This window comes from Phallusia mammillata, chromosome 5 (genome assembly GCF_965637545.1).
Source record: "Phallusia mammillata chromosome 5, kaPhaMamm4.hap1.1, whole genome shotgun sequence".
NCBI classification, from domain to species: domain Eukaryota; kingdom Metazoa; phylum Chordata; class Ascidiacea; order Phlebobranchia; family Ascidiidae; genus Phallusia; species Phallusia mammillata.
Window position 1 is genome coordinate 19,453,537 of NC_137256.1, and position 25,523 is coordinate 19,479,059.

Genomic DNA, 25,523 nt, shown 5'->3' on the forward strand with positions numbered 1-25,523 from the left:
GCTCTTCGCCAAATTGTTCACCAGGCACAGTTTCAAAATAAATTTGACGTATTTTGCGCAGTCAATCGTTGTTTGTATGCGAAGTTGTTGTTTCGAATTGGCAAGAACTTCTTGTTTGTTTTGGCTAGCCTGCAGGTCAATTCGATCTGCAATTCAAACTTCATTCGACTCTACAACTACTCCAAGACCGCAAATTTGCATAAAACCCCATGCTCGTGAATGCGAAAAAATCAAGTTGCCCTGTAGTAAACTGACCATTACATATTTCAATACGTTGGTACCGCTATATTTGCTGCAAAAAAATGTAAAGCACGTTTATTAATATTGACTGCGATTTTGCGGAATTACAAGAAAATACTATTTCAATTTCAGCCAATTACCACTCAGATAAAAAAATGTTTTTAAAATAGCGCGGGTTTCAAAATGCCTTATCTGTCACCGAATGACAAGTAAACAACATAAGAAGCTGTATTGCTGTAAAAGTTTATGTTTCAAAAACATGTTTTTCCGACAACTTTATCATAGGTACACATGTTTGTTGTTTAATATGAGTGTAGGTAGGAACGCGGTGAAGGTAAATCATGTAATGAAAGCATCTATGCCAGTGTGAATACTTTTTTGCACTTCCTTTAGTCTACGTTATAGGGTATAGCTGCAGCGCGTTGAGTCATGATTGTGCAGCTACTTCCTGGTTGTTGATGGTTTAGTGCAGTTGTTTCAGGTGGCAGGACTTTCGATTTTCTCTTAAAAAAAAAACGAAAAAAAAAAAAAGTTGGTGTTTATTCAACAGAATAAAAAGGATATATCTTACCCAAATTAGTTTGGGGCAATCTTGTAAGAACTGTTTTCTTAACATATGCATCCAACAAAAAAGCAGCAATATAAGAAGACAAACATAAACAATATAGCTTTTGTTTTCAGTGCAATTGATACCATTTAAAGCGAACCATTAGGAGCAATCCAGTTCAAAACTTCAGTCAAGTTATGCCAAAAAGGTAAAACATAGCTATTGCATTGTTTAATCAAGTTGTAAATGGCGGTCTTCAAACATTTTTCCAAGTAGGCAGTTAAACATGAGAAATGTGTGCTTAAAGTTTTAATAATACAGAACATCGACAAAAAACTTTATTTGTCTAAAACAATTTGATTAGTTTTAACTCTTGTTTTTAAGTTGTATCCAATCTAAGAAAGACATGATACATTTAAGAAAAACTACTGTTGTTATCATAAAGATTAATTGAGAAAATACTGTCTCAAATATTTTTGTGGCATTTTTTTGGACTGTGTGTGGGTTGTTCTGTTTGAAACACATGTGTCAGATTGCACCAGTCCAGTTACAGTTGAAAGTGTGATAGAATCAGAAAAACAGACAGGCGTCCCTTGGCCTTTTAAGCTTTAAGATAAACATAAATACAAAAAGAGTGAGCAAAAGTTGAATAAGACAAGACAATGCTATCACATTAAAAAACATGTGATGTGGGCACCAAGTTACAAACATGAGATGTGGGCACCAAGTTCTACAGTGTCTCAGCATAGTCTTTTTAAATGCAGTTTACCCACTTCACTCCCCCACACAAAATATGAATGTATTTCGCCATAGTGGGTGCATTATTTAGTTCTAAAAGTGTATTTTATTATTTCCTGGGCTACAGAGAACAATGAAAGCATATCTCATCATGAGTGAGTGTAATAACAACTTTTTTTAGCCATAAATGTGTAAATTAGCACTTGTTGCTGTAAACAAGCCACTTGATTCTTTCAAGGCATTTATTGGTGACTTTTAAGTAGCTGTCAGGTAGGAAATTAGGTAATTTTGAAAAGTCATGAGTTTAATTGAGGTGAACATTTTTCTATTTATAGGAGAGAGATTTTTTCAAGCAGATTTACTTTTTTCCCACCATTTCAAGTGTAGACCTTTAACTTCGAAGAAACTCCATAAATATGAAATGGACAATGAACGGTACATCGAGACAGATTTTATTTGCTTTGTTGCTTCATCTAATTTTTTCTTTAAATGGTTATGTAAAACGGCTGGGACATTGAAAAAACAACAGGTTTTTAAGTCAAGTGTCACATTATTTGAATGACTGCTTTGGTTTCTTGCTGGGTATCTTCTGCTGTAGGATAACAATTGGCCATACGAACCTGATTGCATATGACGGTGGTTGAACCCGCAGGTTTATCTGGCCAAGTTAAATCTGCGAAAACATCACTGCTGTTCCTCAGGACATTTCCTGTGAAGCATTAGGTAGACCTGGGTGTCCCGAGGAGAGTCCTGCTTTTGCTGTAGATTCATTGACACAACCTCTTATACTCTCATAAGATCAATGGCTCTGAGATGGTAGTCTGGTGCTGAATTTGCTACACCATTTTCGTCCTGGTTGCCTAATCTAAAAAACCTAAATTCTACTGCAGTTTTTCGTTTCATCTGCAGTTTTTTATTACTGCAGATGAGTGACATATTATGATGCGTGACATACGCATTTTTTTGTTTGAACCTGTAACATATTGTGGTTTATAATGATGTTGTTTAGAGTTCTTTAAATCATGGATAAAACTTATGTTTTTATTGAAGGCAAATTACCACACTTTTTATTGTTTTATACAGGTCAAGAAAAGTTTCGCCAAAAGAGGCTCAGGATGTGAAAAGAACATTGGCCAAAGTCAACATACTACCAAACAATTGGCCTGAATATTTGAGAAAACTTGGATTTTCTGACAGAAAAGTAGAAGGGTATCTTAATAACACAGGTTCTTTGACCCCATACTGGGTCAAGTTAAAAGGTAATAGTTTTTGTGTATTTTTTAATGTACACGTACTTACCTAGCAAACATTTACAAATTATCTCTGCTTCTGCTTACTGCTTGTTAACCTTTTGTTGTCATGTGATGTATTGTGATTAAACAGAGACTGTTTAGTTTTGGGTAGTAGTCCCGGTAACTTACTAAGTACCATGCTAGAAGCAGTAAGTACCATGCTAGAAGCAGAGTCTCAAAGTCTTACTGTTTATGTGGAGTCTGATTCAGAACATTAAACAGAGTCTGATTTAGAGTCGGAGACTTTTTTAGACTCTGACTCATACTGTCCAATACCAGTGCTTTTACAAATGCAGTAAAAAGCTACTTTATAGTTGTGGCTCAAGAAATCTCACTAAACAAGCCTCAAGGTTTTGTTTTTTGTGCATTGCGAAGCCATTGTCATTTTTTCCCACCTAAACTTTTCTTAGCCAGGATTCTGCATCCAACCCTTAGGTTGTGCTTAAGACTTCCAAGGTTAACACAAGAACAAGTACCATAAGCTGAGTCTCAATTGCCGAGCAAAGTATAATAATTTCATCACATGTTACAGACCTAGGCGATTGTTTGAGGTTGTTTTAACATTTAACACTCCTCTAACCCCTAAACTGGGTCCAACCTTTAAAACACATCCTAATTAGATGATATTTGGGCAGGTAATGAAATACTGTAAAGACAGCCCATCCCTGTATTGATTGTAAGCATTTTAACGGGTTTGTTCATGTTGCCATTGTATGGTGTCAATTATGCTATCAGATGCCACACTATCATAAAAACATACATCAACTTTGCCACCCTGTGTGAGTCATTTGAAATTCGTGTGCATAGTCGAATGCATGGAAAATTTCCATTAAATCGTAAATATATACCAGTTATTATAAGGGAAACTGATGTTTTTTTAATTAGTTTTTTTTAATACAGGGGAGCTTAGTGGACTTGATGTGGGGTTAGAAATACTTTTACAAAATGAAGTAAACAGTCAAAACAGAGATGAACAAATTGATGAAATCTTAATCTACAATCAAGTGAACAAGAATATTATTAGAAGTAAGTTTACATTGATTTTATTCTTTGCAACTGTTAAGTGATTTTATAAGAAACTATTACTGTGGTTTGTGTTGGATGAGCTTGGTGCCTTTAAAGAAAAGAAAAATATTTGAAGGTGTATTATGCAACAAACTGATAGTTTATGGAAAAAATTCTCGTTTTAGAGTGGCACTTTATAGACACAGAGCTGGCCTGGAAGGTCTGTGGCACTAATTGTAATTTTAGCTGAACTGACACAAAAAAGAGACCTGATTAATGTACTTTTTGAACAAATGCCATGCTTTTAATGCAACTTAATGTTTCATGGGTCCCTTTTGCTAGCCCTGCTGTGTTCCTCATGTTCAACATTTATTGGTACATTGCAAAGTATTTTAAGCACTTTGTATCTTGGATTCAGCCGTTTTTGACCTTTTCACTAAAAATTTTTGTTAAAGGCTTTTTTGACCAGAATCTGACTGACCCATTGACATAGTCCTAGATGTGTATTTTAACAAATCCAGTTATGCCTAAATAGAATAACACAAAGTTTTCGTTGGAGTGGTTTACTGGTCACAATCCTGAATGGCCTAACTCACATCGGGTGGTAAAACAAATCTATAAAAAAGCTTGATAAAACTGGCTTCAACACATAAACCCCGGTTAAATCCAGAAACAAAGTTCTTAGTATTGTTTTTTCTGTTCTTTTTTTTCCTTACGAACTAGAAGTTTTATTAATTGGGCTAATGCAGTGCTTTTTTACTGTGTTTGTGTATCACTTATATCCAGAAAGTCTGTTTCCATACCAATTCTATCAAAAAAGCTACCCTCCAAAAGTTAGTGTCAATACAGTACTATGTCAACCTAAAAATGTTTACACATCATAGTGTTGAAACCTCTAGTTTTTCTACTGAAATAAAGTTTTTCTACTGAATCAAATCAAGTACACCTAGTATGAATATATTCATCTTAGCTGATTTGGTCGAACTGGTGATTCCCTACTACCCCTGTGTAGCCAAGTTGGTAGAGCAAGAGCTCTCGAAAGACTCCTGTCATAGGCTTGAATCCCACCACAGGCTAGATTTTTCTTGCCATATGGGAATGCCTGAGAGACCAGCTGATTTGTGTACATGATATAGTTGTTTAACATTTCGTTTAGTTTCTGATCTATGTCAGAGCACCCACTTCTTTTGCAAGTTTTGGTTGACAGTTTAAGAGTCCACTAAAGCAGTTCCACCATTTTTTTCCAAAACACCAACCTCACCCTGGAATGTAAGTTTCAACACATATTATATTGTAATAACTGTGCTGGCATTAGTTAAACATATATCCATCATCATAGGTAGATGTATGCTGCTGTGTTTTTTCCCTGTAAAATAAACTTGCTATATTTGATTTGTATTTAGATCGCAACCGGGCTTGGTTTTTGTATGATTTCATCTGTCACTATGCAGACAATAACTTTATGAAACATGACATTGGTCGAATGAAGTTTGAACTTACGGACTCCCAATTGTCACAAATTGAATGTGACTACAAGGGAAACTCACTTGAACAAAGATACCAAATTTTGTCAACTTGGGTGAGAGCAAAGAATTTAAGTAAGTGCTGTGTTGTATATTATGAGTCCTGACCCAGTGTTTTTTTATATGCTGCATGGATGTTTCACATATTAGTCAAAAGAGCACATTGAACTAATTATACTTCACACGTGTTAAAGGTGGTTACTGTTTTGAAACATGTTATGACACACATGGTCTGGCTACGGAGTAAATTGTTGTAGGCATCCTGTAATTTTTTTTATATTTTTGTTTGATACTTGCTTGAAGTAAAACAAGATAATGATGTAAGTTTAACATGGACAGAAGGTGTTTAAGTTGGAGTCAAGTATGTCAAATGTATCCCATGGTTTTACTAACATATTTTTCTAATCTGAAAGTGATTGCACCTTAATATTACCTTTTTCCATTCACACATATAAATGTGTGGAGACAGAGTGATTAACTTGCTACATTTCGAGACACTATATTTATAAATATATGTACTGAATCCCTGGGGATATTTATAAATATAGTGAAAGCTCAACCATTTCAGTGAATCCCTGGGGATTCACTGAAAGGTTGGGAACCACTGGTGTTTATTTGTCTTTATGTGCTTTGCACAAACACCAAAAACAAATTTACACTTATTCTAATCATATATATATATGTGTTTTCTCTAACATATTTTACTTTTACATATTAAATCTACCACAAATGTGTTAAATACCATTATTTACAAAATTTCATCTTTTCTTTTTTAGCTAAATTGAAAAAAATAGCAAGCGAGCTTAAAAAACTTGATTTGGTTGCACCTGAGATTTGCAACCCCAAGTCAAAATTGGGATCTTCATCTCAAGGTATCGCGCCTGATTTAAAAATCACTAAAATTTGGGACTTCAACATGAAACTTTTACAATTGTAGTTTAAACTTTTGAAAGTACATTAAATGCTTTAGTTGAAAAAATAGGTACATTGTTGCTCTTTCCTTTTACAGGGAATGCAATTTGGTTTAAGAGGAGGACGACAGTAATTACAATTTGCACAAAATCAATTAGTTGTGTTAAAAGAAATGTTTTCTTTGCTCATTCTCTTTAAATTATTTAATAACTAACCAATAAAGAATTGTGTTTGATCCTTAACAGATACTGATACCAGTAGTGGAGCATCAGATTCTTACATTTCTTCAGGAACAGATGATGAAGAAATCTCATCCCAACAAGGTTGTACCTTTCCTTATTCTTTAATAATAATTGGGACAGATTGCATTAATAAGAGCAAATGAAAACAATGAATAATTACCCAATAATGCACAGATGTAAATGCAGTCAAAAGTTGTTACTGTTTTTACCCCATGAATTCCTTAAGCGTTTCATAATAGTACTAAAGTGCTGAAAATACAAAAAAAAGTAGGCTAAATTAATTTAAATCTGACATTTTAAGTTGAGCTTATTTCAAAAGAGCTCACACATACACAAAATACCATTTTTGGGTTAAAACATTATTGAATAATGCAGGAAAAGAGAACAAAAAATTCAAATCATTAAAAATAGCAACAAAAACAAACACAAATAAACAAACAAATAATAAATGAAACTAAAACAAAAACACGTTAAGAAAATGGATCCATTTGTCAGTGCAGCTTACTTCTTTGCATGACAAAAGCCTGTTTTAATCTCCTTCTACCTTTGCAAAAATGTGAAAAAATGGCAGCAGCACATGCACAAGACAAACTATCAAAAAGTTATGTGATAGAAGCTTGGGAGATTTTAAGAAAACAAAACACTGCAAACAAAGAAAATTTTAAAAATACCTATTATTTTTTCTTTTATCAAACCACGTTTTAGGGGTTTGACATTAATGTGGGCAAAAACATGTTAGAAAACACTGTTTTCTGGCTAATGCTGGTTTGTTCCAGCCATTTTGTCAAAAAATGAGTCCTCAAATTAACACATATCATATTTATCTCAAGGTTGACCCACCTGTTCAACAACATTCTTCGAAAACATGAAACTTTTCAGCACATGACCTTGAGAACTTTATATTTTGTTGGTTGGATTATAGCAAAGTGTTTTACAGAAATTAATAACTTCTAGTTGCTAAGAATGGAAAGTATTTTCCAACGAAATCTGCAAAGAATATCTTGGAATATATATATATATTGCCACAGGATAAAACATAGATAAAAAGGAATTAAAGTATAAAACACAAGAAAACAAAGTGACATGAAAACACTGAACTATAAACAAAACACTGGAGACGTTGCTATCATTGCCGCTTTCAAACTAGTAACAAGTAACAGTTATAGTGAATCATAACTTGTCTTTGTCAGATGCACATGTCAAAGCTTTGGGCACAAAGGCGCAGACAAAATAGATGAAACACCGGGCAATGTAAAATACGTAACAAAAAAAAATAGCAACTGAGCAACCATTAGTGCAACGTTTGCAACTAGTGGTACATTTGCGGGTATGGGGCAAGAACTGTAACACAAAAGTCATACAATAGCGGGTTTTGGGGCAATAACACAAAAACTTTCAGGATGTTAATAGAAGCACCAGTTGACTTGAGCCATATTGCTTTCGCTTGATAGATCCATGTCAGGACTTTTGACGAAGGTCACTTTAAAGCATTCTGTTTTTTTCTTCTTAAATGGCGGAATGCTTTAAGGGGAAATGTTGACATAGCAAGCGTTATCAGTAATCACTAAAATTGTTCGTTGGTTTGAAGTGTTCCAGTTAGTACGGTGATCCCAGCTGTATGTACAAAATTTGTTTTTTGTTTGTCCAACATACTGACAATTACACAACAAACACATGGTGACACATATCCCATAGCATTTGCAGTCTATAGATTTCCACAAAACAAACACTTGCATGTATATTACTCATGAGCAGGCACAGTCAAGCAGGTTTTAATGAGAGGTTTCCCAATAAACAATAAAAAATGTCATAGAGCGTCAATAGACAAATTCACAAATTTGAATGTTAAACTCTTCCCATTAAAAATTTCCAGATATGCTCTTGCATACCACCAACACACAACAGCACAAAAATTAAAAATAAACTAAAAACAAAACATAACAGACCCAAAATTCTGAAAAGAAGCATATCTAACCAGATATGTTTAAAAACATTTCAGAAATGGAAATGAGTGGACTCAAGCATGCATTGCAGAATTCCATCACAGCAAAAATTGACCAACAAACCACATTTCCTTTGCAAGTTACAAAACAAGAAAATGTGAAACCCGAAAAGTTTGGAAATGCCAGCAGCTGGTCTTTCAGAAAACAAACTGACCAAAACGAAATAACTGCTGAAAATTTGTTTGATGAGGCTGCACGCACTTGTGCAGAGAAAGCAAAATCATCGCATAAAACAATTATCAAACCACGACACAACATTGCTGGTGTCACTGGAATAGCTGGTATAGGCAAAACCACTTTTTGCAAATCAGTTGCTAAAAAGTGGATGGAGACTCACCCTGAGTCATTGGTGTTCTACATTTCAAGCAGAGATCTCAACTTTAAAAACCAGGAAAAATACAATGTTCTTAAGTTTCTTCTTGCATCCACTGTTCATAGCCTTAAACACAGTCCTGAATCAGAAAAGTTAATACTAGAGAAAATTGATAAATCTCATGACACACTGATTGTCATTGATGGTCTTGATGAGGCCAAGCATAAAGGAAACTTTTCTATATATCCATCTGCTGTGGATTTGTGTGATGAAAAGGAAAGTGCTTACAACATCTTGATGAATCTCTTAAATGGCCGCCTACTTCCTAACACTAAAAAATTAATCGCTTCACGGCCATTTGCATTTCAGCACTTTCATCCAGAATGCAATCCTTTGTTCATGGCACATGTTTTAGGTCTAAGTCCAGAATCTCAAATTCTTCTCTGCAAAGAAGTGTGTGAAACTGAGGAGCAACAAGTCATTCTTCTCAAAGAGCTGGAAAAACAACCCAACATATCAGCCCTTTGTTTTATTCCCATGTTTGGAAAAATGATAGTCAAAAACTTTTTTGACAACCTGGAATCAGGCAAATCAATAAGATCAATCTGTGAGATTTTTCTGAATCAATTTGAGCATTGGCAGAAGAACCCTCAATTTAAAACAGATGTTCAATTCATTCCAAAACTAGCAAAACTGGCTTTTGATGGAATACAAAATCGTCAGTTTCAGTTTGCCACCAATAATCTGAAGAAATATGGCCTGGTGGGAAATTCCATTGAACCTTTTATGAGTGTTCATACAGAAAGTTCAAAAGAATCAGGTTTAATGATTCTTGATGGGGAAGAAATGTTTTTCTTTATTCATGCCACATGGCAGGAGTTTTTAGCTGCACTTCATCTCATGATGTTTGTATCTAATGAAGAATTCTCTGCCAAAGTTGAAGACCTGCTTAAAGAAGGTCATTGGGAGGTTGTCACCCGGTTTTTGTTTGGTTTTTGTCACCAGCAAACACAGGCAAAGCTTCAAACTATATTTACTGATGCTGATAATGTCAGAGATAAAGAAAGACTTTTGAAATCCAAATTTCTTAGCTTTCTTCCAAGTATGATGGAAAAGTTACCTAGTGATTTTCCAGTTTTACCAGTAAAATATTTTAATGATGTAAAATCAATGATAACTGCTAATGAATTTATCTCACATGAAAATGATTCCACTCTTTTCAACATATGCAGTTGGGCATATGAGGCCCAAGATGATGATTTAACTAAGGCTGTTTCCAATTTCCTACCAAGTCCATTGTTACTGTCAGGAGATATTCTTCCACACGAGATTGTTTGTTTCTGTCATGTACTACTAGCTGCAGAAGAGCCACACATCCTTAATGTTGGATCTTGGCTTAAGGCAGCAACTTTCCTCGGAGCAGGGCTACAAACACTGCTAAACACAATCCAGCAATCAAAACACAAAGTAAGTGTAGAAAACTATTGTGTTAAATAACAGAAAGAGTGTATTTGCAAGGGAATTATATATTTGCTGATGCAGATAAGTCTGGTTTATTCCTTAAAACTGTAAAAATTCATAGGTATCACGAATCCCAAGCCAATCTTGTGTTAAGACAAAAAAAAATTAGAGGGTTTAAAAATCATTACCCAATTTTTCAGAGATTTTGCCTTGCAATTAAATTTTTACACTTGTCATTGGCATGTTTTGCATACACAGGACAAGGTTTAGTCTAAAAATACTATAAAACGTTTTTGACACAAAGGTAACTTTTTTTGAATAAAGTGCATTAACAAAACACAGTTGTACTACCTTGCAAGTAGGAATGTAAATTGTCTGTAATGTTGGTGTTTCATTTTAGTGTTTGCTTTTTGGGAATGAATAGGACTTTTCTTTGTATTGTCAAAAACACTTGAATTTCTAATTACTACTTTTCTGTTGTGTGCCATGTTCAGACATTTTTTTTGTGTCTAAAGTTGTAAGGATGCAAATTTTAAATTTACTAGAAAAGCTTACAAGGCAATAGTAAAATCTATTTTGTGCATATTCTATTGTTTTATTTAAAGAGAGTTACTTTGTTGTGTTGACAGATTAGAAAGTTACATGTGATGGACATGGTCGTGCTTGAATTTTTTGATGATATTTTGAAGTTGCTTCCTGACATCATCGAACTCACACTGTTAAGTTGTGATATTCCAATTACATATGTGGAAAAATTGGGTGATTTTATCACACAACATAAAATCAATGTATGCAAATTGGTATATTCATATCATGGAAGATTTAGCTTTACCTGTTTTTACAGTTTAAAACTATTTTACAGATTAGTCGTTACTAATTATTTACATTTGCAAATTTGACAGGTTTATGATGGTGTGTTTGTTTCGAGACTCCAGATCTAGATAATAAAATATCTGGAACAAAATATCAACAAAAGTTAATGATATATAAATGATTTGTCAAGAGTTATGGAATGAAATCAAAAACTTTCTTTTTTATTATTACTGTAGTACAGTGCTTTTTAAAAATCAGCAAGTATAATATTTTGTCAAACTGTATGTGTTGTATTGTATTGTAGAAAAACGGAGTTAAGTGCCATTTTGTCCTAATGCTAATAATCCTGTTTACAAACCAAAAAATAAAGCTTTACAAACCTTTAGTTTATACATAGTTACAGTTGTAGTAAGTATATTGTTAAAATGTAAGATAGTTACAAATTTGTGATAAAGTTTACAAAATATTTGTTTTGCAGTTATCTTTTCTTAATTTGTCTGGGAATGATCTTAATGGTGTTGGACAGCTCCTGGACACATGCATCCACACAATTCCTATGTTATGGCTTGGTGATTGCGATCTGAATGATGATGATTTTACATGTTTAAGTAGAGCTATAAGAGAAAGAAATACAAATGTGAGTTATTGTTGCAAAACAATGTTATGTCAGATCAGTTTTAAAACTTGTTTGTAAGTGTACATTTGTACAATAACCCAGCTACATAGTATGGAATTTAAAACAGTTAATAATATTCTAAAACCTTGTATTAGTGATTTGTTATCACACCATTTTAAATTAGACTGCCCATTTTATTGACAATATTTAAAGAAATTTGATCCCTTGGTATTATGGGTCCCCTTCCCTGAAGGGGACACATATTGATTTTACTCAAAATGTTTTTGTTATTTTTCTTTTTTTTTCTTCTACCCAAAGTTTGTCTGACTCGTTTTTCCATCAAATCCTTGATGGATTTGGATGAAATTTACACAGATGGTAGATGTAGTTATGTAGATGTGCATCCCACTTTGTTTTTGTTGATAACCCCGGTATTTACTCTGCTAGCCCCCTAAAATGGGTATTTTTTCCCCAAAGTTTGTCTGACTCGTTTTTCCATCAAATGTTTGATGAATTTAGCTGAAATTTACACAGATGGTAGATGTAGTAGATGTGCATCCCACTTTGTTTTTGTTGATAACCCCAGTATTTACCCCGCTAGCCCCCTAAAATGTTTTCCCCCGAAGTTTGTCTGACTCATTTTGCCATCAAATGCTTGATGGATGTGGCTGAAACTTATACAAATGGTAGATGTAGTTATGTAGATGTGCATTCCACTTTGTTTTTGTTGATATCCCCAGTATTTACCCCGCTAGCCCCCTAAAATGGGTATTTTCCCCTGAAGTTTGTCCGACTTGTTTTTCTGTCAAATGCTTGATGGATGTGGCTGAAACGTATACAGATGGTAGATATAGTTATGTAGATGTGCACCCCACTTGGTTTGTCCGGATAACCCTAGTATTTACCCCGCTAGCCCCCTAAAAGGGGTTAGTTTGTAAACAATGTCCGAATTGACTAAAATTTGGATAGCTTGTAAAGTATGCTAATTATTATTATTGCGCCATTGCAGTTCGGGGGTTGCTAACAGCCCTTTGACATCAGAAACATCAACGGTTGTTGCTCAAAACACCTCTAGTGGTTGAAATTTTAAACGTTGGCAGATTGGACTGAAATTTTGCAGTACTATTGATTGAGTCATTGTGGTTTCCTACTTTTAAGTTTGTGTGTGTTGAACCTCAATTAGTTATCCTACTAGCCCCCTAAAATGAGTTTTTTAATTTAAATAATTTTTACTCCACATAGCATATTTAGATATGCACAGTACCAATCACTATGTTTGTCTTCACAATACCAAACTTACTCATTGTTATCTATTGAATTGGATTATTTTCAACTTTGCATGTGTGGGGACCCATGAGTTTTTGCCTGCAGAAACAACCAAGGTTATAAAAGACGATGGCTAATATGGGACCCAATACAAAATAAGCATAGGAAATTAATTTATGTTTTAAAATAAATCATAGTGTATGTGCAAGGGCAATATGTGCTAAGCCACCCTTCTAGTTTTTACTCAGTTTTCTCCCTTTTACTTTTATCTGCCTGAAGTTTATCTTACGCATCATAATATCCATAGTATTCTAGACACCATCACTTTAACACATACAACATATGTTTGGGATGATTGATAAAAATTCTTTTAAGACTGATGCTTATTATTGGCAGACAAGAGGAGTGATAAACAACTTATTTTCACCAAACTATAACTATTTGATCACTTAAAGCTAGTTCCAAGGCTTGAAACTTGAGAGTACTGCAGGACAATGTACCTAAAACATGGCCCCATGCCATTACTAGGAGAACCAATAAAACAAAAATGTGCTTTAACTAAAATATAATGTAAGAAATATGCTTTTGTATTAGCGGGGTTGCCTTTCCTAATTAAAAAACACAATACCACTGATTATTGGGGCCTATGTTCAGCCTCTGTTTCATAATGCATTCATGCATGCTTGATATGTACACATACCATTGTATCACATTTAACAGTGTCCATTCTTAGCGATTTGTGACATTTTAATTGCAAAATTTCTTATTTGCTCATGCTTGCCAAATGACACCGAAACAAAAAAAATTCTGATAATGTGTTGGGGTTGAAACAACATGACAGCTGCCCTGCTAGTTTAAATAAAACTTTATACAGCTTTATCACACTTTTTTCATATTCTTTCATTGCTGGTGTATCCAGTATTTATGATATGTAAAGGTGCATAGTTATATGTTGAAATTAAAATGAATGACTTATCTATGTCAAGTTATTGACCCATGAGTTTCCGGATACCTGAATGATACAATAATCGTGTATTTATGCAGTGATGTAAAACGGATTTTTGATCATCTAAACCAAATGCAATCAGGATTGTCACAATTACAATACAGTCGAAACAATCTAACTGATATAACATAAAATTATTCACCACTGCAAATTTAAAGCATACACCACAGACTAAGATACTGCTGAAACACTAACTAGGCTACACGTGTGGAAACAAAAGTAACCGTGAAAGCAGGTCACACAAGGTTGGCAGTTATGTTGTAACAATGGACGTATGGTGCAAGGGTAACAGTTTTTTCGCTATTGGGGAGCGTTGCTGTCCGTTACAACTATAATTTGACGTAGTAAGCTGACATTGGGGGATTGCGGCAGACTGTGGCCGCAGGTCACATTATCAAGTAAGACCGGAAATTGTCTGCGGGCCGTTTAAAATCCTGCCGGTTCCAGCCCGCAGGCCATATGTTGCCCGCCGCTGTTATAGTGTATGTGCAAGGGCAATATGTGCTAAGCCACCCTTCTAGTTATAATTGACTTATGTGCACGAAACATACATTATGGAACTTAAGAAAGTCAACATTGTCGATTATAAACCATGTCTGAAACAAAAAAATACTTTTTTAAAACATACAACTCTGTGATATTGTTTGCATCAGTGTTCTAAAACAAATTTTATGTTTATTATCAGTAACAAATGTGTTTGCCCACTTGCCACAAATTGCACGGAGGACATTTTACAAATCTCTTTTGTGCGTATGCAGTAGAAATACATTTGCAAATAATTTTCAAAACTGGTTTAATGTGTTCCGGTCAAATTGCTACATAACACCTGTTTAATAGATGGATTTGCTTTACTTGGGTTGGAATGTGGTGTCACAAAATGCTTTGAAAAGTTTGGCACCAAGTGTTCATCAACTTGATGGACTGTTGTTGGACGACTGTTCAGTCAGTGGTGACAGTCTAAAACAAATATGTCATGAAATTCTTAAACGACAGAAACCAGTAAGTAGATAATACAAAAGTAGGGTTTTATAAATAAGAAGAAAATGGTAGCTTTTACCAGTCTTGTTCCAGTTCCTGGCAATAAGAAATAAATAAAACATTTTGGCCCTGTTTATATATAACTAAAAAATTGACTGTGCTAAGAGAACTCTGTATTGAGGTGTATTGATTAACACCTACAGCACCATGTAGTTGGAGAAAAAATCAAATTTAACTGACATATTCAGTTGAAAAATGCTTGAATTGTTTGCTTAATCATGTCCAGTACTGTGTAACCTGATACAACAGCTGTATGAGGCTTTTGCAATTATCATTTTATTCAATAATTAGTTGTCAGTAAAGCATAAATGTAAGAATTACTAAAAGGTTTTTTGTGGTCATGTTCAAATGATTTTATCATTATTAATTTACTGCATGCTCAATTTCCTAACATACATTCCATGTGTTTTTTTGCAATTTTTATTACAAAGTAAGAATCACCTCATTGCTTAAATATCACACTTACTAACAGGTAAAAATGTATTTACAAAACGCTGGTTACTTTTTAAAAATCTTTCTTTCACTTACATGCCTGTTTGTTCTTTTATAGATGAATTTATTCAGTCTAAGAGATAGCAACATTGGATTAACTGGTGTCAGTGAAGTGTCAACTTGTGTCCAAAACATACGTCAACTGGGGTTGGATTATTGCAATTTGACTGGTACTTGCTTGAAACCATTGTTACTTGCTATTTTGAAGTTGGACCACCAAGTGAGTGAGTTATTAATTTATTGAAACAATTTAAATATTTAGTAACATGTGCTATTTGGAGACAGCATAAGTTTTTTCATGACAAGTGTCACTTTAAATATAGGTCCTTTTTCCTGAAAAGGGTGTGCATTGTTTTTGACTGCATTTTTTTCTGTGTGCTGGTTTTGGTCAAGAAACAGTGGTTTTAATCTACACATGTAAATATTTACAAACCTGATGTTGTCTACTGTGAATTTTTATTTTCAACGGTTTACCAAGGACCCAACAACATAATAAAGTGTGTCTGAAAAAACAGCTGTTTAAGCCAAATAGTGGAATCACACTAGGCGCAAGTGACAGATTTACCAGCCTGCTCTGCATAGTGTATCATAGTAACAGAGGCTTTGTGCATCAACATATGTTCTAACAGACATACTTAATATCATATTTATTTAATTGCAAATGTTGTCTTAGTCAAAAGACATAAGATAAAGTAATGCAGTTTAATTTGTGGAAGTTGTAAGGTGCTTGTTCTGCCCAAGGTTTGATAAGTGATTGTCTATGTGTTGGCACTGACATGAAATGACTTATTAAACACTACTTGATTTTCATATACTTCTACCAAAATGTAGTTGCTATACAAACAAAGGTCATACAAGTTATTGTTTATTTCACAAAATAGAAGAAGTTACTGCGGACAGAAGAATGTTTTTTTGCTGGGATTAAGTTTTTAAAAAGCATTTCGAGCTTTTCACCAAACTGTTTTTCCTACTGTATGAATGCAACATATCCATACTGTTCGCATTTGCATGTGCGTACACATTCATTTATATATACATGTGTGTACGCATTCATTTCTGCCCGCTGAAATATTTATATTTGTTAAAAAAATTGTACCTGTTGTTGTAAGTACAAGAATGGTATTTAAGGTATATCATTAATTAGAACATATTTCTCGTTCAGTTTTACAAAAATGGGTAAAAATTGGTATTTACAGATGAAAACGTTTAGTATTGCTGGAAATAAAGTTGGCTCGGAAATTATTCCAATGCTTGCCAAATGTGTTCATAAAACAAAAAGACTTGACCTTGACGACTGTGAAATAAATGCTGCTGATGTGAAGATTGTGACCAATGAGGCAAAATCTCGGGATGAACCAGTATGTAGATTTGTGTTTGTGTAAAAAATGTTTTTGTAAAATTAAAATAAAAGTAAACGTATGTTTGTTACAAAACTTATGCATCGGTGTAAGTCGTAAAACATGTAACTGTTCACTAAAAGGTGTTGTCACAGTACAGCATTCCGTATCAAATATGAAATAGTTACAGCTAAGACTAACATACACTTGATTCCAGGGGCGGCTCGTGCTAGGATGCTGCGGAGCTGGGCATTTTATTACTTTAAAAAAATATGGCATTAATATGTTATCTATGGTGGAACTGCAGCTCCAGTGTCTTGATGTTTTGCAGTTGTGCGCATGCACAGTGGAAAAGCTAGGTGCTGGTGAAATAGGTGACAGGGTGCTGCACCTCGCACAGCTCCACCAATCACGTAGCATGTAAAGTGGCCTGTAGTTGTGTTGTCTGTTCCGGGTCTACTGTACTCCAAAGCCAAACCCGTGTATTATATTCTTAAGTAGGACAGTGAGTACAGTTAAATAATTATTTTGCAATCTTTTAATTTATTTGTTTGAAGGTTAGTCATGACTTTTTAAGATGACTGTAAGAGGGCTTGAGATCATTAAATTAAAAAGCGTATCTCACACCTTTAAAAAAGAAAAAAGGTCATCTTACACCTTGAAAAGTCACGATTAATCTTTATAATAAAAACCTGAATAAAAAGTTTTAAGAAAAATTTTGATAAAACTATTCCAACTGCTATTCCAAATATGTCATGCAGGAAAAAGCAACAACAATTAAGAAATACTCAGTTTTAGTTTTGAATGCTAACAAAGAAAAAACAGCTTTGTGACTGTGGAGTTAAATGCCTCACTCAAATTCAGGCAATGTTTGCAGAACAAACAATTGAAGAAGCAACAGGAATTTTGAAATACCTTAGTGATGACAATTTCAAGTTTTGGTTTCTTAACACACCTTGTGGACAGTATTTGCAACTGAGTGCATTCTTGTGTATTAATATGATGGACACATATTGTTACTCTAAACCAGTGGTTCTCAAACTTTTTAAGCATGCGGCGCATTAAAGAACTTATAATTTCTTCCGCGGCACACTTCGTAGGTAAACAAAACGGAAGTTAATCATATATTGTAAATTTTCAACTTTATTGTGGTGGGTAAGGACGCATTCTATTTCCAAAAACAAAAATATGCGCTTTGAAACGATGTCATGAGCACCAGCATTTCGTCATAGAGTCATGAAACACCAGGGAATGTTTGCATTTTAAAATAGAGATTTTTTCGCGGCACACTTGGATATCTCTCAGGACACACTAGTGTGCCGCAGCACACAGTTTGAGAATCACTGCTCTAAACAGTAGCTGCTAAATTGCTTCACAGAAAATGTTTCTTAAGAATGAACATTCTACAGAGGATATAGTAGTGACCACCAAGCATATCCTATTGATAGAAAAGTTACTGAAACTTTAAACAAAAGCCAGTTAGCCAGCAATTTCTATGAGTCCCTCAAAGGCAAACCAGTTCTTTTCAACACTAAAAAGGATGCAAACTTTTCCAAGGAACACCATTATATCCAAAAGACTTGCACTTGCAGTGCTAGCACTAAATAGAAAAACAGTTGCTTAATTGTCACATGGAAATCAAGGAGGAAGCTATCAATTATTTTGCCCAAACTATAACTTTATGATTCATTCTGGTTGTAAAAAGGAAGCACAAGGTTTAGTGGTATGTTTTAAATTTAAGTAAGAGTGTTGTAAATTTCAAAGCTTGGAGAGTTTTGTAATGTGGTTGTTAAATTTGTCAGTTATGATTCCTATAAAAAGCTATATGTCGAAAACGCTGACTGTGACTATAAGTTACTTAAATGAAACATGGCCATATTAATGACTGAATAGCAAGTGTGTTGGTTAGTGATCATAGTTATAACCAGTTTTTCTTAAATGTTGTCCAACTGAAATACGGCGACCTTTTTTTGACTCATTTAACTTATTATTATTTTTCTTCTATGTGTTGTGTTTTACCGTATTTACAACCTCTTCGTTTTGAGTCTGCATCCTGTGTGTTTTTGTGCCATATTATTATTGCATGTTATTGAGTTCGGTCTATCGCTGTGCAAGTAAACAAAATTCCCTAATAATGCCGTCTGCTGTTTACACCCCTGCGCATTATTGCATTACAAAAATTATGTCACAATGGAGTTGCTGATTAGGATTTGTATTAGCTTACTTGTTTTTCTACACAAAACAATGGCTAGAAAACTAGAAATGTGGCTTTCCTATATATTGCCAATATTTGTTCAATAAAGACTAAAATACGGAGCAGCACCCCCAGAAATTTTCGGCACAAGCCGCCACTGCTTGATTAATAATTTATCACTTTTGTAACAGCGCAAATACATTTTATGTTGAAAAACTATCCACCACATCAATGATAACATTATGCCCAATGGATGTACAAGTATAGACAGAGAAATAAAAGTAAAATGTCTTAACATTGAATTAGAGTGATTTTTGTTAATGTTCAGCCAGTGCTTCCTTGATAGCTTTCCACTACTGTTTATAATTGTGCATTTTTTGTGCATACTCCAATTTTTGCCTGATGCATATCCTATTAACAATATGGTAAATTTAAGAACTTTTTCTGTGCATGATATATTAAAAACATTTTAACTTGTCATCTATTTTGTTGCTTTACTCGAATATTTACTATTTTGGTAATGTGGGTATAATTAGTGATTTGTATTGTAAACGCATGTGCATAATGGCTATTTAGCCACTAGTGTGATTTGGATGCAATACTGAACGTTTTTACGGCTAGTAAATTCATAAAAGTAGGTTTTTAAAATAGGTTATCATTATGCTTATTAATTTTTTTCTGTTTAAAATAAACAAACGATGAACAAGGCATTGTATTTGTCACATTTTTATGTATATTTTTCAATGTTTCTGAAAATGTATTTTGTAGATGGCATTGTTGAACCTGTCAAAAAAAAAAAACAAGTTTGGTGATGAAGGAGCCATTACTCTGACAGAATGTTTGAACAAAGTCGAAGTTCTTTGGGTTGAAAACTGTGACATTACTTCAGTTGGTGCAAAAGCTTTATGGAAAGCCAACCTTAAATGGGTGAGTAGAACATGACAGTTTTCGTATAAAGTTATAAACAATTTCTTTGTCAATAATATGATGAACTGAAAACATGCTAACCAGGTGAATACACCAGTCATGAATTAATTGTTTACGAGCTAACCTTTCCCAAATAAACATTTTTTAACATAATAATACTGTGTGACATGAGAGGCTGAAATTAACCAACCCAATTCCAATGTGTAGGGATTACAGCCTAAGTTTCTTGCGCTGGGAAATGTAAATGGTTGAGTTGAGATTGTGAGAACTATGTGGTTGAGCATACAACTCAAACATTTAACTATAAATTTTACTTGCGTTCTTTGTTGTGTTAAACCATTCACTTAAGGTTAGTCCTATTTTCTGCTACTATGTATCAAATCTGTATTTTCTCAACACAACAAGAAGTGGGTGTACTCTTGAATTTTAACTTTGCATCACCCTTTCTTTATAGTAAACTCCTATTTGCTGTACAAAGTTTATTATATCTTTAATGATACAAAAAAAATTAATATGTGATTGGTGACTATTGCTAATAGTAAAGAATACTTGTAGCACGCATTTAAACCATATTAGCATGTTTAATAGTCCATTTACCCTAAGGTGTAAGATAAGCTAGAATTAATGTGCTTTTTGTCACAAAATAGTTTTCTGGCAAATGTTTTGTGTCAAACTTATTACAAATTAAACTGTTGTGTTACAATATTCATAGTTAACCTAAGAATTATTTTTTTCCACTGTCTGGTGGAAAAAATATTGTCCCACCTTATAGCAACACATACTTACCAACTTTTGATGACCTGTTTTTGTCATTTATTACCTGCAAATAAACCTTGTTGTTTGCTGGATAGCTAATATTATAAGCTATATTATTTTGCTAGATAGCTATATTGAAAGTGTTAACTGTGGGTATATTGGGTATATTGGGTATATTGCAGAAACGTAAGATTATTGGGCTTGACTATGAATTTGAAGAAGTTTCTGAAACAAACTCCAGCAGTGATGAGATGGCACCTGTTGTTACAAAGCCAAAAGAGAAGCAGTGCCTAGTCAGCTAATTTTTTGTACCTGAAGATGTATACTGTACTCTGTAAACAAAAGGAAAATGACCATTCACTCAAACATGCACATGTTCTGCAAGTTCCTGGGCCTGATTTATCTTATTTAAACTCTTTCACCGGCACTTGGTTCCACTGCTCTTGTGTTTGTTGTCACTTTTCAATTCATAAGGTTTATATTTTCAAAGGTTGCGTAGAGCCTGAGACTGTGGGTAACACCCACTGGACTTTCCACTGTTAAGAACTCCACTAAAACTCTCATACAATTTCATAGGGTGGAGTATTGTATTGCTACATTTGTTCTGCTGTACAAATTAGTAGTACTTCCATATACAGAGTAGTAACCATGACCTGCTATATGGTCCTTGTGTTTTGTGCCAAATTTAATGTTGTGTTAATAGTCTTTTATTGAAGTATCTGCTTTATTCTGTTTGTACATGTTAGGAATTGTTTACTGTTGAATATGGATGCGAAAAATGTTGAAATTATGTGACTTTCATATTCTCCAAATGTGCATTTCCTGCTGATAACATTGTTTTATTACCAAGATGTGGAATCTTCGATACTCACTGTATTTTTAGGAAATATGCAAATGTTAATTTGTGTTTGCTGGTTCCAAAATTTTGATATTTTTTTATATTACAAAGCTATTTGGAAAGATTGTAGCAGTTTTGTGTTAAAAAGTTTTGGAACTGCTTTACTAAACTATAAGTCTGAGATGTGCCAGTTAAATTGTGTGTTTTTTTAAATAAAATGTTTCTTTCTTTGGCCATTGTTTTATTGCTTTTTTATTGATTAACATTTTCTTATTGTTGTAAGTAGATACTTTGTGTGTATAGTTTTGAACTTATGTACTTATGTTGTACAAATCCACTCCTTTTACTACAAGTTAAACAAAATGCAAGTGAAAATAAATTGAGCATGTTTTTATTGCATCTAATTGTTGTCAGTGCACTACAAAGATAATGTAGGTTTTTGTCATGGCGTTGATATCACCATTGCCTTTAAATTGTAACGAAATAATGGACGTCTGCACTTGATTTGCTTGTGACAATCATACCGTATTTTACGGACCATAAGGCGCAATTTAAATCCTTTTTTTTCCTCATAAATTGATCGTGCGCCTTATAAGCCGGTGCGCCTAATGTATGGATCAAGTAGTGCTTTATTGCCTACACTCAAAACCAGTACCGATACTATTATTATATAAATAAACCATTGACTTCCACAATAAACTACGGTAAAAGCAACTAGCAACTGTGATATTCACTAGGCTCATTTTTTCTTTTGCTCATTGTACTATTGTGACTTGCTTAAATTTATTACGTAACAAGTAAACTTTTATAACCCATACTCCTTAAAATACGTTGCGTTCTATCGCCCGGTGCGCCTTATGTATGAACAAAAAACTAATCAAAGCAATTTATTGACAGTGCGCTTTATGGTCCGTAAAATACGGTATGTCAAAACACAAAACTCAATAACCCCGTGTACAGATTATGTTAGAAGCATATGACAAGAAGTTTCTTATCAGATGTTTCGGCTTGTGTGTGCCAAACACAAAGCCCTTACCACAACTATAGACATCATAACCATCATTCCATCTAGTGTGCATTGGTCCCTTCATTTTCCGGTGACATCTAGTAAGATTACTACAGCACTATGTGCAAACCAGCGGTGCCCAAAATCAATGAACTGGCAAGTTCATTGATTTGGGACAGTATAAGGTAAAAAACTTGCAACAGTAGGGTAAAAACTTCAGTCGCAGCTTATAATCGAAAATACGGTGTGGCCAATTTGAATACTCCAACTTATAAACCACACATACATCAATATCCTTAAATGCAATGCCTTAATCCCAATCAACAAACTAGAAAGGCTTTCCTATTTATTTCATTTTATATATTATCCTACATATCCCATTTTGGCGATTTGCAAAAACGGACAAGTTCTTACACACACATGTTCATGTAGGTATGTGAAGTGGTTGCGGTATGAAAATGATTCGAATTTTTTAGATTCCAAAAGACAGATAATTCAAAAGTCTTAGACCAAATTTAAACCTTAAATAAAAGTTTCAAAATCATTTTAAACACTTTACAATGCACCAACACCAACAAAGTATGAAACTCTTCGGTCCTGTACTTAGCTGGTAAGTATAACCGTTTTTGTAATTTTATGTTTTGGGAGCCTGTGGTTAAACAGCTGGAACAAACCAGCATTAGGCAGAAATATGGGGTTCCTTTAGGAAGTGTTTTAGTTTTCCACGGTATTTACTATATTAGATTGTCACAGAAAAACATTGACATCAATTTTTTAATCCAAAATCCAAAAAGTTAAATACAAGTTGATCCTAAATTTTTCTTTTGTAGCATTGCGTATCACTGGATTTCCTAAACACTTTAAATTTAATCTTATCAATCAGGACACATAATTGCTGGCAAGGTAAACAAAACGGATAGATTTAGAAAACGCCAACCTAAAGATAAACTCAATTCAACGCGCCCACAGTTTTTTTTAAGGGGCCCTTTTTGAACCAATCGAAACCGACACGACCAAGCTTTGGCTTGAAGGTTATTGCTGATGAATGACATTGTGAGAGATTTGTATGGGGGAAACTCTAAACTTTTTCGACAATATCAAACCAATTGATTTTCTTGTTTTTGTTCAATTTTGTTTCTTAATTAAATTCTACTTAAAAACTAGGCGCAAAATTTGGTGTACATTAATGATTAGCTGGCAATTTAGCTTTATTCCCCACGGTATAAATGTATTTTTTAAAACCTATTCAGTCAATCGCTCAGGACTTGGTGTCCCCTCACTTAAAACCTAAACCTACCCCTAAAATCAAAACAAATTGAACCAGAACCAGAACCTATATGACAAGCGGTTCGACTCCCTGCCCAAAACTATACAATTACCTAAATAATTTCAAATTGTTTGGTTTTGCCTGCGAAGTGTGCCACAGACAACAACAAAGTTTGTAAATACTTCCTAACTTTGAAAGGTGGGAACCACTGTCTTAGAGAAACATAAAATAGACATGGAACATAACAAGCCTAGATTTCTGTACATATACAATAGAGCAGGGGTTCTTAACCTGGGGTGCACGCACCCCTAAGGGGTGCGAGAACTGTTCCTAGGGGGTGCGGGGATGCTGAATCATTAAGGTTGGTTAGGTCTATTCTATTTAAGCAATTAAAGAAGGGGGAGCGAAAATTGGTTAGTGATTTGAAAGGGGGTGCGAAAATTGGTTGGTGATTTGAAAGGGGTGCAGCAAGGAAAAAAGGTTAAGAACCACTGCAATAGAGAATCGAACTACAGCAAATAAAATACATTTATAAATAGTTTTTTATTATTAGTAAATTTACCAATGCACTCTTCCTAATTCTGACAAAATAAGCAAAACCAACAAATGATTCTTAAAATATAATAAACAAGCCTTATAAAACAGTAGCAGTTAATTCAATAGCCTCATTCTCTGTTTCAACTTGTTGGCTAAAAAAAAGGATTTGTCTCTCATTTATTCTGCATGTGATTATTGACCATGCTGAAAAACGGGGAAATACTCTTGCTTTACTCAAAACAAAATTTTATAATGATGGAATAAAACAAACAATCTCACACTCCTTAAGTAACAACAGGCCCATGCAACTCTATTCTTAATATTGCAAAACTAGTGTTATTAACACAAGAAAATCGATTTATGCCATTTGCATTTAACCAGTGGATTTTGACTGCTGTTTCATGGTACACAAGTCAATCTAATCAATTTCTTGCGGAACACATGACAATCTTTCACTTCTTTCACGAATTCAGACTCAACAAATCCTGCAACATACTACAAAATCTTCAAAGCAACTTTTTCAGCCCTGTGATATTTTACAATCCATCGCGATGATGGTTTATTGTAAATGTATTGAATCATGCAATTAAGATTTGGAATATGTTATAGGGAACTGGTTAAAATATGCAAAATGCTGCCTGATAAGTGATTTACATACTAAAAGAAGATCAGTCCTTTCACGGCCGTTTTCAGAAAGCTATGCTGAGAACTGTATCAAAACCTATACATCAAAAATCATCTCCGATTAACACTTGCATTGTCAAGCATTGATTCACCAATAGTTATTGGCCTTGGTGTTGCCTCAGTAAAAACTTTGATCCAAATAATAGTGTTTGGGTTGGGTTATTATAAGATATAGTACTGTTTATAACATGATGTGAAACTAAAATGCATGTGGTACTAAAAATTCTTCTGTACCACTAAACTTTACACCTGTTGCATACTGCTTAATTGAATACAATTGGAATATTTTCAATAAACATATTTGGTGACTTGTATGTGAAAGTAGCCTAGTCCAGCTTTTTCCCAAAAGTTAGGAAAAGACAATTTAGTAAAAAGACATTTTGTTATTACTTCAAAAACAGTGTCTTAAGTGTATGTGCATCAGTGCAAACAGTTTGTGCATTATTGTTCCTTCTTGAAACAGAGCAATG

General features: G+C 34.1%; 1 protein-coding gene across 8 annotated transcripts; it reads left to right on the forward strand.

Moving 5' to 3' along the window:
• The first annotated feature begins 484 nt into the window (after positions 1–484).
• Positions 485–21,958, forward strand: LOC145227902 (NACHT, LRR and PYD domains-containing protein 3-like). 8 transcript variants are annotated; one of them, XM_080092854.1, is made up of 15 exons: positions 485–834; positions 922–995; positions 2,609–2,784; positions 3,718–3,843; positions 5,226–5,420; positions 6,122–6,217; positions 6,503–6,580; positions 8,499–10,282; positions 10,906–11,064; positions 11,568–11,726; positions 14,815–14,976; positions 15,566–15,727; positions 16,704–16,865; positions 19,807–19,965; positions 20,904–21,958. In XM_080092854.1, exons 2-15 carry the CDS (start codon positions 985–987, stop codon positions 21,021–21,023), a joined length of 3,549 nt encoding a protein of 1,182 aa, XP_079948980.1. In that variant the 5' UTR covers positions 485–834; positions 922–984; the 3' UTR covers positions 21,024–21,958. The 8 variants fall into 8 exon arrangements, 7 of the variants coding, with proteins under 7 accessions (XP_079948980.1, XP_079948978.1, XP_079948977.1 ...); XM_080092852.1 differs by lacking the exons at positions 485–834; positions 922–995 and adding exons at positions 1,668–1,795; positions 1,861–1,960; XR_013860002.1 differs by lacking the exons at positions 485–834; positions 922–995; positions 20,904–21,958 and adding exons at positions 1,842–1,960; positions 17,062–18,567 and having other exon boundaries at positions 19,807–19,871.
• The last annotated feature ends 3,565 nt before the right edge of the window (positions 21,959–25,523 follow it).